Here is a 17412-nt window from a genome sequence, read left to right on the forward strand (position 1 = left end):
TGTTAGAAGAATCTAGAGGTTTAATTGTAGATTGTATATTGTGAGAAGAATCTGGTGGTTTAATTGTAGCATTGTATAGTGTTAGATGAATTTGGTGGTTACATTATAGCATTGTATATTGTAAGAAGAATCTGGTGGTTTAATTGTAGCATTGTATATTGTTAGATGAATTTGGTGGTTACATTATAGCATTGTATATTGTTAGAAGAATCTGGTGGTTTAATTGTAGCATTGTATATTGTTAGAAGAATCTGGTGGTTTAATTGTAGAATTGTATATTGATAGAAGAATCTTGTGGTTGAATTGTACCATTGTATATTGTTAGAAGAATCTAGTGGTTTAATTGTAGCATTGCATATTGTTAGAAGAATCTGGTGGTTTAATTGTAGCATTGTATATTGTAAGAAGAAGCTCGAGGTTTAATTGTAGCATTGTATATTGTTAGGAAAATCTGGTGGTTTAATTGCAGCACTGTATATTGTAAGGATAATCTCGTGTTTTGATTGCAGCATTGTATATTGTTAGACGGATCTGGTGGTTTAATTGTAGCATTGTATATTGTTAGACGTATCTGGTGGTTTAATTGTAGAATTGTATATTGTTTGAAGAATCTGGTGGTTTAATTGTAGCATTGTATATTGTTAGAAGAAACTCGTGGTTTAATTGTAGCATTGTATAATGTTAGAATAATCTCGTGGTTTAATTGTAGCATTGTATATTGTTAGAGGAATCTGGTGGTTTAATTAAACAAAGTGCTGCATTTTAGCGGCATTATCCTGCTCTTTTTCGAAATCTTCAAGGGTGTCTTTAACGTGCAAGAGATATTGCTCTTTCATAACAAGGCTCAGCCTTGTATTGTCCCCTTCTGACTGACTATCATCATTTTATATAAACAATACTCGAAAATGGTGTCGATCTGCGAAAGGTTTGTTACAAATCATGTAATGCTCGGGTTACTGCCGATTATACATTCAGGGTCAATAGTACACCAGAAGCGGTACCAAAACCAGTGCCCGTAAAAATGAAATAACATTAAATAAATTCCAAGCGTTTGAATCACTTTTCTGGGTTAACCTTCATCTGGAACGCTCAAAGCCGAACATTTGAAAACAAAGGATGTTTAAAACTCAAACTTCTGAAATGCTGAATGACCAAAAAAGTGCTAAAAACGTATATGACGTCATATTTTAGCTTTGTAAACAAACCCATACTTAAAATCCAATATGTGATATAATTGCGTGTACTGACTACTACAGAAAAATCAAATTATAAACTCGAAAATGATATACATGTTGTTTTTTATACATATATACAATGAATGATTACTATGTGTTACAATTCGCATGTATGACCTAGACACGTCAACGTTCGTGTTTGCTGTTCAAAACCACTCCCTCTGAAAAAAAAACATTGCATGCGTCTGCTTGTTTACCAAAAAAGGAACGTGCATGGAAAAGCGTATCACTATCGCTAGGGCAAAAATAATCACAAATGTTTTGCCTACCATGTTTAAAATACAATAAAGTAAAGCTTGCATCAATAAATTCTTAATTAATAGAAGGACTCACTGTTGATTAATATTATGTTTCGTAAAGTTCTTGTAGGGATTTTTTGTCCTGAAATAATCCAACAAGTTCTTTCTTTTAATAAGGTTTATATGTGAAAGTAAGAAATAACCATTACGTTACCCAATTACCCACAGCAGATACCAGATTTCGACATTCAATGTCTTCAGCGATGTCGAGGCCAAAATATTAGAAAATCTAAAACCTTATACCAACGTTGGAGCCGCAACAAAAATGTTCAATGTGTAGCAAATTATGGTATGATCCAATAACATTATAGTACATAAAGAAGACATTTGGTGAATGCAAATTTATGTTTTTATTAGTTTTTAATACATTTAACAACATATATGTTGCAGAAAAAAATAGCTGCACGAATAAAAATTGTCATTAAATACTTGAAATACTTGTTTCTGGCCTCTAATTGGTTTTTAGTATATCTTCTGATATAAAAACAAAATTAAAAAGGGAATTTCGGGAAATATAAGCTGGACTATCAGGTACATTTCTAGAATAGATAATAATAATAAAGTTAGTCAATCAATTGACTTATCAGTTCACTCAATATAGAGTAATGTAACAACCTAATTACAAGAACCGGTACTCAATGTTATATCATCAATTGCAATATCACCTCTATTCCACCTTCCTCCTTTCGTAGCCTCGAACTCAATCTGAAAGAAAAATATCAAAATAGAAAATATTATTGCGAGAATTTGAAAAACATTTGCTGTTTACACTTTACAGTCTTATATTTAATTTGAAATACATTTTAGTTATATATTTTTTTTGTTTTGCACAGATAAGTCATTCAAGTGTTTTGAATGTTTCAGTCGGTAGCTAGATATAATTAATATTTAACATTTTATTCTGATTAGTTTGAAATGTATTTATGTTGCGTACTTTATTTGGAAAATGATAGAATTGTGACATATTCATCATTTAACCTTGTTTCAATTGACACACATTGCAAATGGAAGAGTAAAACTTTAGATAGTATAGGATAAAATCATTTAGTGATGTTTGTTCATATATATGGCTACATCATAAAAGTAACCATATTGTACCAAGTAAGGAATATTACAGTTATTCTTAATTTCGTTTGATGAGTACCAGTTTGATCTTTTGAGTTTGCCATTTAATTAGACACTTTCCATTTTGATGTTTCGTTGGTATTTATGTTATTTTAACTCTTAATTATTTCTGTCTATGCATACAATTAAATTTGTAGCATGCGTTTAGGATAAATCATGTTACACAAAATCTCGTCTTCCATACATTAACCGTATCTTAAAGGACACGCGTGCCATCAACAAAAGAAATATTTAGACACCGCTACATTAAAAAAAAAGGGACGAAAGATACCAGAGGGACAGTCAAACTCATAAATCGAAAATAAACTGACAACACCATGGCTAAAAATGAAAAAAGACAAACAGACAAACAATAGTACATATGACACAACATAGAAAACCTAAGATTAAACAACACGAACCGCACAAAAAACTAAGGATGATCTCAGGTGCTCCGGAAGGATAAGCAGATCCTGCTCCACATGTGACACCCGTCGTGTTGCTTATGTTATAACATATCCAGTAAATAGTCTAATTCGGTAAGTCAAATTCAAGAAAGGGAAAGGGATTGTAGTTACGACGTAAGGAACATATCCGATATCATTTGTGAAACGGTTATTCCAGAACGGTCAACCAACTCGTTAAACGAGGAGGGGAAAAAATTATATCATGTTAGAAAGAGATATGTTGCATCGATGAAGTAGAATGATATAAAGTTGACTTGCATGTAATTTTAGCATCCATATTTAAGGAATTGCAACTCAAGGTTAATAATCTATTTTTCTAAATCACAAAAGCTAAATGTAAATGTCATTTGATAAGAAGAATCACTGTTGAATCACCAGGCTATCGAATTAACAGCAAGACAGGTATTAATTATATCTATTAGTGTTACTATCAAAACTATCGAGGGCTTAAACTCCTGAACTACATAAGTGAAAATTGTCAACCCCGTTAATTACCTCCACTGTGTTAATAGCTACAACAAATACAAATCCGAAAAGCATTGGTGTCATAACTCTAAAGATACATACAATCAATCAAGGGCTTAAAATCCTGAACTACAGAAGTGAAAATGGTCAACCCCTGTGATGACCTCCACTGTCTTTTCAGCTACAACAAAAACAAATCCGAAAAGCATTGGTGTCATAACTCTGAAGATACATACAATCAATCAAGGGCCATAACTCCTGAACTACAAAAGTGAAAAATCGTCAACCGTGTTTATGACCTCTTTTGTGTTAACAGCTACAACAAATACAAACCCGAAAAGCATTGGTGTCATAACTCTGAAGATACATACAATAAATTAAGGGCCATAACTCCTGAACTACAGAAGAGAAAATAGTCAACCCCTTTAATGACAGCCACTGTGCTAACAGCTACAAAACAAAGTAAAATAAAAAAAAATACTGATCTCAGAGGAAAATTCAAACGGAAAGTCTCTTATCAAATGGCAAAATCAAACGAATTGAAAATAATTGTTATATTCCTGACCTGGTAGAAAATGGTGGATTGAACCTGGTTTTATAGCGCTAAACCTCTCAGTTGTATGACAGTCGCATCAACGTCCCTCTTAGTTACAACGATGCTTGAATAAACAGACATACAATACAGTAGTTGTCGTCTGTTTATGTAATTTATGCGTATTTCTCGTTTCTCGTCTTTTTTATATAGATTAGACCGTTTGTTTTCTCGTTTGAATGGTTTTACACTAGTAATTTTGGGGCCCTTTATAGCTTGTTGTTCGGTGTGAGCCAAGGCTCCGTGTTGAAGGACGTACATTGACCTATAATGGTTTACTTTTTTAAATTGTTATTTGGATGGAGAGTTGTCCCATTGGCACTCACATCACATCTTCCTTTATCTATATAATAGATAACATTGTCATAATATGGATACAGCAGTCATATATGTCACAATCACAAAACAAACAAATATTTAACACAAGAAGAATCTATAAATTTTTACAACCACATTCATTGCTTACTTATATGTGTATTTTCAATCAACCAAAAAGGATTGAAATAGCTGAAGTCCTCATTCAAGACTTCATTCAAATCAACGCTTAGTGTGTTGAGTCGCGTGTCTGAAGCCAGAAAATGTCATCGTCACACAGGAAGAAAAATATCCAAATCCGAAAAGGATTGGTGTTTTAAATTTGAAGCTACTGCCATCTTCCAATCAATTAAGAACCATAAAGTACTACTTCGAACAAAAATGGAAATCATAAATATAGGACTTGAATCTCAATTGAAGTATAAGAAACAATATATAGCAGTGCATTTAAGAGCATTGTGAGAACATATTATCACACAAGTTATCATATGAAAACACTTGCAGCCGCTCGTCCTTCTGTCAAGCAAACGTATCCCCCAACTTATCACTCGAATCTTCGGTCAGGATGAATTTCTATGTCAGAAGCTTCGGATATAAATTTCAAGCCTGAACTAATGCCATTGACTAGTATTATGTTTTTGACAGTGTTTATACATGTATTTCTTATAGTTAAAAGATGTTTTGAATTGTGCGTTATAAACTCTAAAAAACACATCTTCTTTACTCTATCCTGGTCGATTCTACTTCCACCTCCAGTGTTGAACAAGGGTAACCTATTACATCTTTAGAACATAAGAGATACTCTCTCTCGCTAAAATGTCCTATGCTAATATTTTCGCTTAACTATCCAATACTTTTGACACTCAAACTCCTTTTTTAATCGCTGAAATATTCTGTCATTTCCGTCAAATGTCAATTGCTGCAAATAAGATACAGAAGGCACAAACCAATTAATATCAAATAACAACAAACAACAACAGTGTCAAAAGTAACAATCACTATGATGCCATTGCTAAGAACCGACAAGGTGAATCCACCAGTTTCTAAATAAGAATAAGCCTGTACCATGTCAGGAATATGACAGTCGTCATCCATTTGTTGCGGATGTCTTTAAGCTTTGAGTATTAGGGACTTTCCGTTTTCATTTTTCCTCGGAATTCAGTATTTTTGTGATTTTAATTTTCATTTCTTTGGGACAAACATTTGATTGAGATGAAGTTCTAATATTTTCAGTACATTTTCTTTAATATACTGATGGCATTATTGCTGGTTTATAAAACAATCAGAATAATCACGTTGGGAAAATATATTTCTACCATATATATTTCCAATATTTTCTTACACTGAAAGTCCAATCAAAATTGAGTTTCTCCCTCTAGAATATAATTTTTCATAGCAATTTCCGAAGTCAAAGGTCAACAATAAAGATTTTTAAAGTTCAGTGCTAATAATAATACGCTTACGCCATCTCATTTAAATTAAATAAACCGACAAATGAAAGTGTATTTGAGGTTTACTCTGGTAGGAGCAATGTGAAGGAATAACTGATAATCTTATTATATACTTACAACAATATCTGACTCTATATCACCAGTAATACCCACACGAGCATGTATCCATTGATTTCCTTGATTGCCGGAACGAGTCCAAACAGTGTGCCATACGCCCTCTATTCGTTCCTTTGAATACACTGATAGATCGCCAATATGTTTGCCATACATGTGATAATAAAAACTAAGGCAAAACGACGAGGCTGAAATAAACACAATAATAATTCGAAAATGGAACAACGATGTAAGATATGATTATTGGACACAAACTGTAATATTTATATAATTTATTATCAAAACAAGTGAAATATGAGGTTTATACAAATGAACAGGGAAATTTAACAACATTTGAGAGCACGCTCATATACCCCTCAGCCCTTATGGACAAACAAAATTCCGTCAGAAATAGTATTTAATGGTCCTTAATTGATTGGAAGATGGCAATTTCCACGCAGTAACTGTAAAGTAATCACACCGATGCTCTTTGAATATCATTGTTTTTGATATCATTGTTTTTGATATCATTGTTTAATCAATTCAAAAAGGAACGAAAGATACCAGAGGGAACAATACAAACCCCAAATATGTCTTGCTATACTTTAATAAGGTAGCAACTATGTTCATGAATATGCAATTGGAAAAGTAAGAAGCTTGAGTTGTTCCGGTTTTTTTACCATTTAAACAACATGCATTCAGTTATTAAAAAATATTTTTAAATACAAAAAAAAACTGTTCGAGTTTTTTGTTAAGTTTTAAATAACAACTTATTGATATCATTTTTATATCCATGGATTTATGACATTTGAAAAGCGGTATACTACTGTTGCCTTTATTTACAAGTATGCATTCTATTTGAACATGCATTTCAGAATAAATTGATGTAGAAAACATAGCTTTCCTCATTATGTTTGTTGTTAATATTGAAATACACACTAAAACTGGATTTATATAAATGTGTAGGAGTAAATGATTATATAATGCCAAATTTTTCGTAAACTTTCATTTGTCAATAAAAATATTTTCATTTATATATAATAACGCCACTGACCTTTCATTAACTACCATGAATTAAGTATCATCATTGACAACACAGTTCAACTTTTATTTTTATTAAGTACTAACATAAAACAAAAAACAATAAGCAAACAAAAGGGTTTTAGGCTAAAAAATATAACATAACAGCAATAACAAAAAAATATCAATAGAGTTTCTGAATAGTTTCACTGGAGTTACCAGCACACACCAGTTTGTGAAAACACTTGGTAATTCAAGTCACAATTTGTAAAAGTAAACCATCATAGGTCAAAGTACGGTCTTCAAAACGGATCATTGGCTCACAACGAACAGCTCCAAAAATGACTAGTGTAGAATCAAAGAACAAATATCGGATGACAACTATGCTATGACAACTATGCTGTTACAATAGTTTAGCAACATTAAGGGCATTAAGGGCTTGTTAAACATGATATTGAAAATAGAAATTGTCAAAGTGTCAACAACCCGACCGAAGAGCATTTAACGGACGAAAGCCATCAAATCATCTCGTTCCGACACAGACCATTATCTTGCATATTATAAGAGCATAAACCTTGGACACAAGGCGTCACTCTACTGTCTTCACGATGCATAAAGACAACATGAAAGCTAGGAACAAGAACAAAAGTGCAGTTGAATACTAAAAATTCACAAAAATACTAATGAAAGACCTGTTATATAATTAAAGGTAAAGTCATAACATATATAGATAAATGTCTTTAATACTTACAAAACAGGTCGGTATTCACTGAGCTCAAAATGGCATAATAGTCCTGTTCTTGACCATTTACCTCAATATAGGCATACTGGTCACCACTGTATGCAGCCGAAGGACCAGTGTTTTTGGTAGATGTTGATCCCTGTATAGCAATGACATTTATTATATGAAACAATTCTGTTTGTTTGTTGTCATGTTTTACAGTTCCCTCTTTGATGTGTCGTTCACACGATTATTTGTACATCACAAGAAAACATTTCAGCGACTGAATATAATACAATACTTTGTTCAACACAAGCAAACAATTAAGTGATTTTTATGTCGCAATACTTTGTTAGACATAAGAAAACATTTCAGTGATTACTTTAACACAATACTTTGTTCGAATGGAAAATATTTTAATGATTGCTATAACACAGTACTTTGTTCGACTGAAAAATGTTTTATAGTGATTGCTATTAATACAATAATTTGTTCGACTGAAAAATATTTTAGTGATTGCTATAACACAATACTTTGTTAGACATTTCAGTGATTACTTTAACACAATATTTTTTTCGACTGGAAAAACATTTCAGTGATTGCTATAACACAATACGTTGTTCGACTCAAGAAGGACACATAGAACTATGTGATACAAATGTACATTGTAGATAAATATTCATTATTCATTTGCTTCTTCATAAAACTTACGGATTTATATAAAATCCAGTCGAAGTCGTCGGCATCAATATTTTCGAATGCACATGTTTGTCCTTGTTCAAATCCACATTCAATGACTGAAGAGAAAAAAAGGCAGTTATAAAGTCTGAATATTGTTTTCGTGGAAAAAAGTATTTTAATGAAGCAGCTGACACCGAATGCTGAGCTCAATGAACTAGTAAAATCTTGACCCGCCCTTTTATCTTTTTTCTTCATTTGAATGAGAATAAGTAAAATATTGCGTTTAGAGTCAATAACCATAGGCACTTGTTTCCATCCAGATGATGACCCACTAACAACGTATATTAACTTTCTTTGTTCACCTCTCCGCTTCAAACCCTTACTTCTCTGTCGATTTATTCTCAAAATACTTGTTCCATACACCATTCGATTCATGAAAACTTTTTCTTTCAGATGATATGCAGTCTATTTACCCTTAGAGTACCCCTTACCTCCAATACACAATATTTGTCAATCAATTTTCATGTGATATTATTTGGACCGCCTACAATAAAAAATTGAGAATGGAGATCAGGAATGTGTCAAAGAGACAACAACCCGACCATTAAACAGACAACAGCAGAAGGTCACCACTAGGTCTTAAATGCAGCGAGAAACACCCGCACTAGAAGGCATCCATAAGCTGGCCCCTAAACAAATACATTCATGTATATAAACTACCGGTTTAAAGAATTTCAAGGACTGAATACGTTTTATAAAACAATAAACGATGTCAGAAATATCATTTCACCGGTGTATTTTTTAGTTAAAAACAGATAATATATGGGATATGTTTATTCATTTAGTCTTTAAAGTTTAGATAGTTTGCATAAAACAGTGAATGATAAATATAGAGAGTCACAAATGTTTTAACTAAATCTAGATAGTGTGATGACCTTTTGTTTTTGAATGACCATATGTACTATGAACCGAAAAATCACAAGCGGTTTTGAATTTGGGTGCTTTAAACCGGTAGTTGTTGTATTTTGTAGGCGGACTCAACACGATGGCATGAACATTTATTGACAAATCTTGTGTATTGGAGGTAAGGGGTAAGAACAATGCATATTTTTTGAAAGAAAAAAGCACGAATTGAATGGTGTTTGTAACTAGAAATTTGAGAATAAATTGACAGCAAAATAAGGGTTTGAAGGAGAGAAGTGAAAAAGTAGTTTGGTACCTTTACGTTAATATACGTTGATAGTGGGTCTTTCCATGGATAGAAACAAGTGCCTGTGTTAATATTCATTTAATTATGAATAGAAATGACTGAGAACTGCTTGTTATTACTTTATTTTTTTCAATCGAGTTGACCATAATCTCCTTGCTACTATTCATGTCTTTAGATTTATTTAAGTCTGAAAATCAAATACTCCATAAGAGAGAAAAAAAGGATGCATACATAATTTGTGAACAAAATCATCATAGATACCAGGGCTAAATTTTGTATATACGCCAGACGCGCGTGTCGTCTACAAAAGACTCATCAGTGACGCTCGAATCGAAACGTTAAAAAAGCCAAATAAAGTACGAAGTTGAAGAGCATTGAGGAGAGGAATACAAGAATATCATAAAATGTTAAGAAAGTTATAAAACACTACATCCACATTTCCCTCGATGCCACTTTATTATACCTATTTCAGGAACTGTTGTCGGTGTGGTTGGAGTAGTTGTTGTGGTCGGAGTAGTTGTTGTGGTCGGAGTAGTTGTTGTAGTCGGAGTAGTTGTTGTGGTTGGAGTTGTTGGAGCTGGTGTTGTTAGAGGACTTTCTGTTAAAATTCACATACATTGAAATTAAATTGGAAATGGTATTTTTGTCATAATAACATCGGGTAAATAAATTATAAGAAAAGCCAAAATAAGCAAAAGGAAAGACATTTTCCTTTCTTAAAGTTTCTTTGTATCTATTTCAGTTTTCAAGATAGTTCGGAAAAATTAGAAAAATCGCCGTTACAGAGCATAGCTTGAGTAAGCAGTTGACTAACCCTTTCGGTCAATCTAATTTATTGGTAGAGTTTGTCTTGCTAGTCTTTTCTTCTATTTAAAGTGTCTATCTATCTATTATAACTTCCAAAATAAAAAGAAAACATGCTTCAAATTGCGAAAAATCGTAAATAAAGACCAATAACTTCAATACAACAATGGTGAAAGAAACCAGAAGGACATTCAACCCTATAGATTGAAAATAAACTGACAACTACATGGCTTGAAAATAAAAAGACAACAAGGTTTTGGCTCACGATTTTGATCATGTTGAATTATTTACAGACCCTTTTTGATAATCAAAGTGGCTGCATTTCTGATATAATTTTCGATATAGAAGTTATAAATAAAGCAAATCATTTAAGAATAAAATTGAGAATGGAAATGGGAAGTTTGTCAAAGAGACCAAAACCCGACCATATAAAAAAACAACAGCAGAAGGTCACCAACAGGTCTTCAATGTAGCAAGAAATTCCCGCACCGGGAGGCGTCCTTCAGCTGGCCCCTAAACAAAAATATACTAGTTCAGTGATAATGAACGCCATACTAATTTCCAAATTGTACACACGAAACCAAAATTAAACAAAATACAAGACTAACAAAGGCCAGAGGCTCCTGACTGTGGACAGGCGCAAAAATGCGGCGGAGTTATGCATGTTTATGAGATCTCAACCCTCCCTCTATACCTCTAGCCAATGTAGAAAAGTAAATGCATAACAATACGGAAGTATTCTTGTTAATGGCCAATTATATGTAATTACTTCTACAAGAAGTCGTCTTACAGTTATGTAGATATTTTTTTTTCTTTTTGTAGCGGTTTTCATGTTTTGAAAGACTAAAAATACTTGTTATCCCTATTTTTAGCCATGCTGGTCATGCTTGTTTGCAAGCGTATTTATCGTATTTTCAAATCTAAATACCACTTAAATGATTATGGCAAAGTTTGGTTAAATTCAGGTTAGTAGTTTCAGAGAAGAAAATATGTGTAAAAGTTAACGGACGACGTTTAAGACAAAGGGATGATAAAAGCTCACGCTGGCCCTTTAATCTAGGTGAGTTAGAAATGTAGGTAAAACTTTAATTTCCTAAAAGAAATAAAAAATAACATGACTTAGCATTCTGATATAGATAATGCATATTTTAAGGTTTTTCTTTTCGTAGAACACACCGAGGGGAGTCAGGATGTATCAAATGAAAGACAGACCGTAGTCTTTCTTTTAGCAATTCTGAAACCCCGAGGTGTGTTCTTCGACAAGAAAAACCTTAAAATATAACTTATATACCGTCAAAAAATATATCATTTGTTTATAAAGATTTTAAAAATTTAGTATCCTATTTTACCGACAACATAATAGTAGGATATTCCTTTCTAATGCGTTCAGGTTTTAATACGCCATACGTCTCATTTAGAATGTGAAATAAAACTCACTTATTAACCTAGATATAAACCTTTTAAAAATGATTATCCATACACAATAAAAATATTGCTGTAACTGCATGATGTAAGACACAAATGTATTGTTACAAAACATGTACCATCCGATAAAAGTGTATGACAAATACAAGATACATTGTAAGTAATTTATTGTACCACTTAGTACGTGGAAAAGGAGGAGGGGTATGTGTTTTTTCTATTTGTAATGTCATTTCTATTGTGGGAAGAAAGAAGTTATTTTTTACAATTTTGATAGCATCGAATGAAAAATTCAGAAAGATTGTCTTTTGAATAGCAATACATTTTATTAACAGATAATCAGGATATAATTATATACCATCCGCATTTTTAATTTTAAAAAGTTAAGACCTTACACGAAGACGAATATAAATACATGTAGGTCACAGTGTAATTTCCCATTCAGTGTGTATCGTCCTTGAACATGCATGAACTATTTGCCAATGGACGTTAAGCAAGCAACAAAAAATCTATCAACCTATTCAGTGCGACTCAATAAGATTTTCAAAATCTTACACACGAATATGTTAAATCTGGCTTTACTTTATGAAAGTCTACATTAAAATTCATCTCGCATATATGATAATGCTTCTTATTTGTAGCGATAAATTAACAAAACTTCACGTTATTTGTTTCTATAATTAAAATACAGGCAATGACCTATCTTCGATTGAACTTTAAAAAAATAATTTTCCAAATCGGCAACAAAAAACTGTCAGACGAATAAAATTTTGAAGTACAACATGTACATTTGTAAATCATAGATTGCATTTTTATCAAGGAAAACAATGACCTCACACAAGTCATTATTTTATGCCTTGGAGCATAATTCATTGAAACATGGTATCGTCCAAGTTGATTTTGAAAAAGAATGACCTGTCGTTCTGAAAGAAAATAACTCCGTATAGGTTTATAAGAAGGTATATTGCATTCACTGCAAAGCTACTTTTGTCGAAAGACACCGGTGATTTAATTTGGATGAGTTGACACATTACATTGAGACAATGCATGCAATGCTTCAGGGATAAACTGAATTTGATTTTAATTTCAAATGGAGAAAATATTGTTGCTAATACAGTTAATAATTTCAGACAAAAGTTTGTTTACCAGATGTTTTTAAACCATTTACAATTTCGGGATGCTACATATTTAAAGATTGAAACCTCTTGAGATAAGTGCGAAAAAGGATAAAAAAAACAAATTATATAATGTCAAAGGACCACACAGTCTATAGAACCAACCAGAACACAACTTAGTAACTAAATGTTCATTTAACAAATATCCGATGAATATATTGAAGTTTTGCAAATCAAATGCGTAAGCAATTATCTAACTTGAAAACGTACAAATAGATTAACATGATAATGACATTCCAGGCATATAACCGATTATGCCAGCCTATTATGTGGGATTCCCAATCATATACTTTGTATTTACCTCTAAATACAATAAATCTGAGATATATCAAACGAGGTTTTATATAAATTCGGTTATTGTGCACTCCCTCTATCTTTCTTTGGTGTATGCCACTTTTCTTCTGATTTATATTTTCCAGATAAGCTTTAATTGGTTATCAAAGGTACCAGTATTATAATTCAGTACGCCAGACGCTCGTTTCGTCTACATACGACTCATCAGTGACACTCATATCAAAATATTTATAAAGCCAAACAAGTACAAAGTTGAAGACAGTTAGATCATTTTTCTAATAACGTTAACGAAGTCATACTTACCACAGGTACCAGGAACCAAATATATACCATCTATTGCCATATCTGACATCCAACCAGGCCCTGAGGTTCCGTTAATTGTAAGCTGTGAGGATAAATAATTCTGTAATATACTTTAACAATGGCTGTGCTATCGAGTCTTCAAGAACAAGAAAGAAAGGCAAAACCTCTAAATGCATTAAGGAACTCCAGGAAGCTTAAATCGCTGATTTAGGAAGCAATATGCAACATTTAAATCTTGAACAGCATATTTTGATCGCTTGGTGAGATTGTTACACAATCTGTTCCTCTCAGAACTCATTAAAAAAAATGAAGAACACATAGCTTTGGGGGTTCAATAGACACTTACAGATTATTTGTAGATATGATAGTACAGATATATTTTTGCTATTTTTTGTTGTTGAAATAATCAACTATTTCCAGGCTGAAAGGGTCCATTGATGACTGTGTTACTTTAACTCATTAGTGTAAGTCTTGTCTTGCTTATCATATAGGTATTCAGATGATGCAAACTGTATTATTGCTGCCACGTGTGCCAACCAAACAATAAGAAGTATACTTACACTAGATCGATACTTATGTTATACGCTTTCGAAATTGAAATTAAAAAAGAATTAAAAAATAGACAATTTTACTAAAAAACAAAATAATTCGATTGATATATAGTTAATCGTTCACTCGGGATTAAGTATTTTTGCGATTTTACTTTTTACGTGTTTATTGAGCATTCATTAAACAGTGTTGTCAGTTTTTTTTATAAGTTATATTCATCATTTTTACACGAATATCTGAAGACCGTGGGAACAGGTCCAGATTTGTGTTGGATTTAGAAAACATTTATAAAGTTTCAAATTTGTCTATCAACAATATTTCATGTGTAAAAGGTAAACTTGGTCATTAAAACGAGTGACGAGTTCAGTACTTTTCGACTGAGTCTTAGTCGATGGGTCGATGCCACTGCTGGTGGATGTTTCGTCCCCGAGGGTATCACCAGCCCAGTAGTCAACATTTCGGTGTTGACATGAATAGCATTAATGTGGTCATATTTATAAATTTCCTGTTTACAAAACATTAAATTTTACGAAAAACTAAGGATTTTCTTATCCCAGGCATAGATTACCTTAGCCGTATTTGGCACAACTTTTGGGAATTTCGGATCCTCAATTCTCTTCAACTTTGTACTTGTTTGGCTTTATAAATATTTTGATATGAGCGTCACTGATGAGTCTTATGTAGAGGAAACGCGCGTCTGGCGTACTAAATTATAATCCTGGTACCTTTATTAACTATCTTTTTATTTTAAATTGTGATGCTGTTTTACGATGGCCAACGTACGTCTTTGTGTGAATATCCCAAGTCAATAGCCTTTGTTTGAATTCAGCCTCATTTTTTGCGTTAAATTGATTTTCATTGGTATCCAAGGACACTCTTTATCATTCCCTTCAGTGTAACTTTAATTTGTTCATTATACAAGGTCATACGACGAAAGGGTATTATTTCCAACCTTCCTTATCTGTCGATGTTTATTGGAAACTTGCCTCAGAGGCAGTTATATACCATATCTTCTTATTATCATATTAATGAGTAACACATCTTTTAAATTGAGAGAGAAGTAACATTTTACGTACCTTCAAATTATCAACAGTTGGTATGTCTATTTTTGCTTGTATCCATTCTTTTCCCTGATTTCCCGATTTGGTAAACAATAACGTTTCTTCTCCAGTTCCATCTGTCATAGTAATCTGTAGTGTCCCCATATGTGATGCATAATAACTGCGCATGTGGTACCAGAAAGACAAACATCGCTTGACCTCTATCAAACAAAAGGTCAAAAAGTACATTGTGAGTTATATTGATGCACACGAATAAAAAGTAAAATCTATCTTAACTTATAAATTCCTACGATTCTTGGAAATGATAATAATACATAAACAATCATTTTTAGTTCTCGTACTATTTTACCAGTTTCGAACGGATTAATTTTATTTGTTTTCCTTGTTAAAGTCATAAGAAACCTCAAATTAAAAAAAATTAGTTCATATGTTTTTTATAACTAAATGGATAGTTTTCATTATGCAACTTTATGTACATATACTTTTTCTGAGGAAAATTCTTTAATTTGTCCCCATTTAGAAGAAGTTTACTTATTTTTAATTGCTTGCTTCCAGGAAGCAATTCCCCGACATATTTTCCGTATGTATAGTGACCCGAGCGTAACCCTCCTCGTAAAAATCCGGTGATCGCAATAAGCATGGATCTGTCATTTAAATAAACAAATATCTGATTATACATGTTAAACACGTGCTCAATACCCATGCTTTTTGTGATTTGTTTACTATAAGGTGACAATCGGTAAAACTCGGCTTCAAAACACGGCATTTAATGAGCAGCCATATTTGTGAAATCATAACAAATAGAGAGACAAAAAATTGACGATTATATGATATATTTGCGAAAATAATGATGAAATCGTGCACAGAGAACTAAGTTTATGATATATGCATGCATTGGTTCAATAATTGGATAAACATTATTTTTCACCATTCACTCGTTTCATATGACTTTAAAAGAATTTAACACTTATTGCCGAATCAATATTAAATAATTTTTTTAATCTTTACTCTAAGATTGCCTTTTATTAAATGACATTGAATGAAGATGTCTGTCTACACTACCAATCTTATAATCAGAATTTGAGTGTCATTACCAAAGTATACATTGAGAGAAAACAATTCTATCATAAGTTGACATAGGTAGTTAAAGGAATTCTACCTGTCAACTAACAATTGAGCAAAGAAAAAATTATCATATTAAGAGCTCTCACTTGGAAAAGATATCTCAGTAGACATAACTGCATCATCGCCCGGTCTCCTTTCTGGATAAGTCCTTGTATATAAATATACAAATCCCTCTTTTGCACCACCAGGACCAGTCACTCCCGTTATTCCACTATATGTATAATATTTAGCTGGACCCTGAAGAAAAGTTAAGTGTTTTAGACTAGGAAACAACAATGCTCGTGAAAAGATTAAAATAACTTTCAACGTAATGAATTCGAACTCCAAACTTCGCTAAATTACTCGAAATGTCTGTTTCATAAACGCAGGTTCTTATAAGTAAAACTTGTATCTGGAGTTCTTAAATTGTGCATAAACAGCAACAAAGATTATTTTCAAAAACAAAAATAACATTTACAGAATGAATGAATTGAAAGTTGTCACTGAACCAAGCATTCGACCACACAATGGACAGTAGCATTGATTTTGACTGTATAACACTGTTTATGTTTATATATAAACTCATCAAAGATACAAGCTCAATATATATGATAGATTCAAGACATTTAATAGGCATCACCTGACCAGCACTAGCTCCGTATACACCGAACTTTGATGTGATCTCAGTTGGAAATCAATTGATCATTGACTCATCATATTTAGTTTGTTTAATTTCACATGGAAAAGATTGATTCTTTTCCAATTAAAACAAGATACAAAATAAACTCATCATAGATACCAGGACTAAATTTTACACATACGCCATACAAACTCATGTTTATGAATACATATTTTTCTATGATATGAAATAAGCCAAAAAAAAACAACAGCAAAGGCAGAACATTGATTTCATGCTCGTCTTCTTTGTGTCTAGATTTATATCTTATATCGAAGAAACATGTCCAACGCCTTCCGGAGTTCATGTCGATTGTTAATTAGATAGCGGACCGTCTCAAAATTTGCAGGAATTGTTGATATTTTCCTTGC

At 32.4% G+C, this 17412-nt stretch overlaps 1 protein-coding gene across 1 annotated transcript in view; it reads right to left on the minus strand.

The window, feature by feature from the left end:
* Nucleotides 1-1941: 1941 nt before the first annotated feature.
* LOC134705020 (MAM and LDL-receptor class A domain-containing protein 2-like) overlaps nucleotides 1942-17412 on the minus strand; it is a 46444-nt gene continuing 30973 nt past the window's right edge. Inside the window, exons 17-24 of the mRNA XM_063563788.1 lie at nucleotides 16473-16623; nucleotides 15277-15461; nucleotides 13652-13733; nucleotides 10117-10251; nucleotides 8474-8559; nucleotides 7793-7922; nucleotides 6046-6230; nucleotides 1942-2239 (exon numbers count right to left, since the gene is read on the minus strand). Of these exons, the coding sequence (XP_063419858.1) occupies nucleotides 2150-2239; nucleotides 6046-6230; nucleotides 7793-7922; nucleotides 8474-8559; nucleotides 10117-10251; nucleotides 13652-13733; nucleotides 15277-15461; nucleotides 16473-16623 (1044 nt within the window). The 3' untranslated portion in view covers nucleotides 1942-2149. The remainder of the gene's footprint in view (nucleotides 2240-6045; nucleotides 6231-7792; nucleotides 7923-8473; nucleotides 8560-10116; nucleotides 10252-13651; nucleotides 13734-15276; nucleotides 15462-16472; nucleotides 16624-17412) is intronic.

This window comes from Mytilus trossulus, chromosome 2 (genome assembly GCF_036588685.1).
Source record: "Mytilus trossulus isolate FHL-02 chromosome 2, PNRI_Mtr1.1.1.hap1, whole genome shotgun sequence".
NCBI lineage: Eukaryota > Metazoa > Mollusca > Bivalvia > Mytilida > Mytilidae > Mytilus > Mytilus trossulus.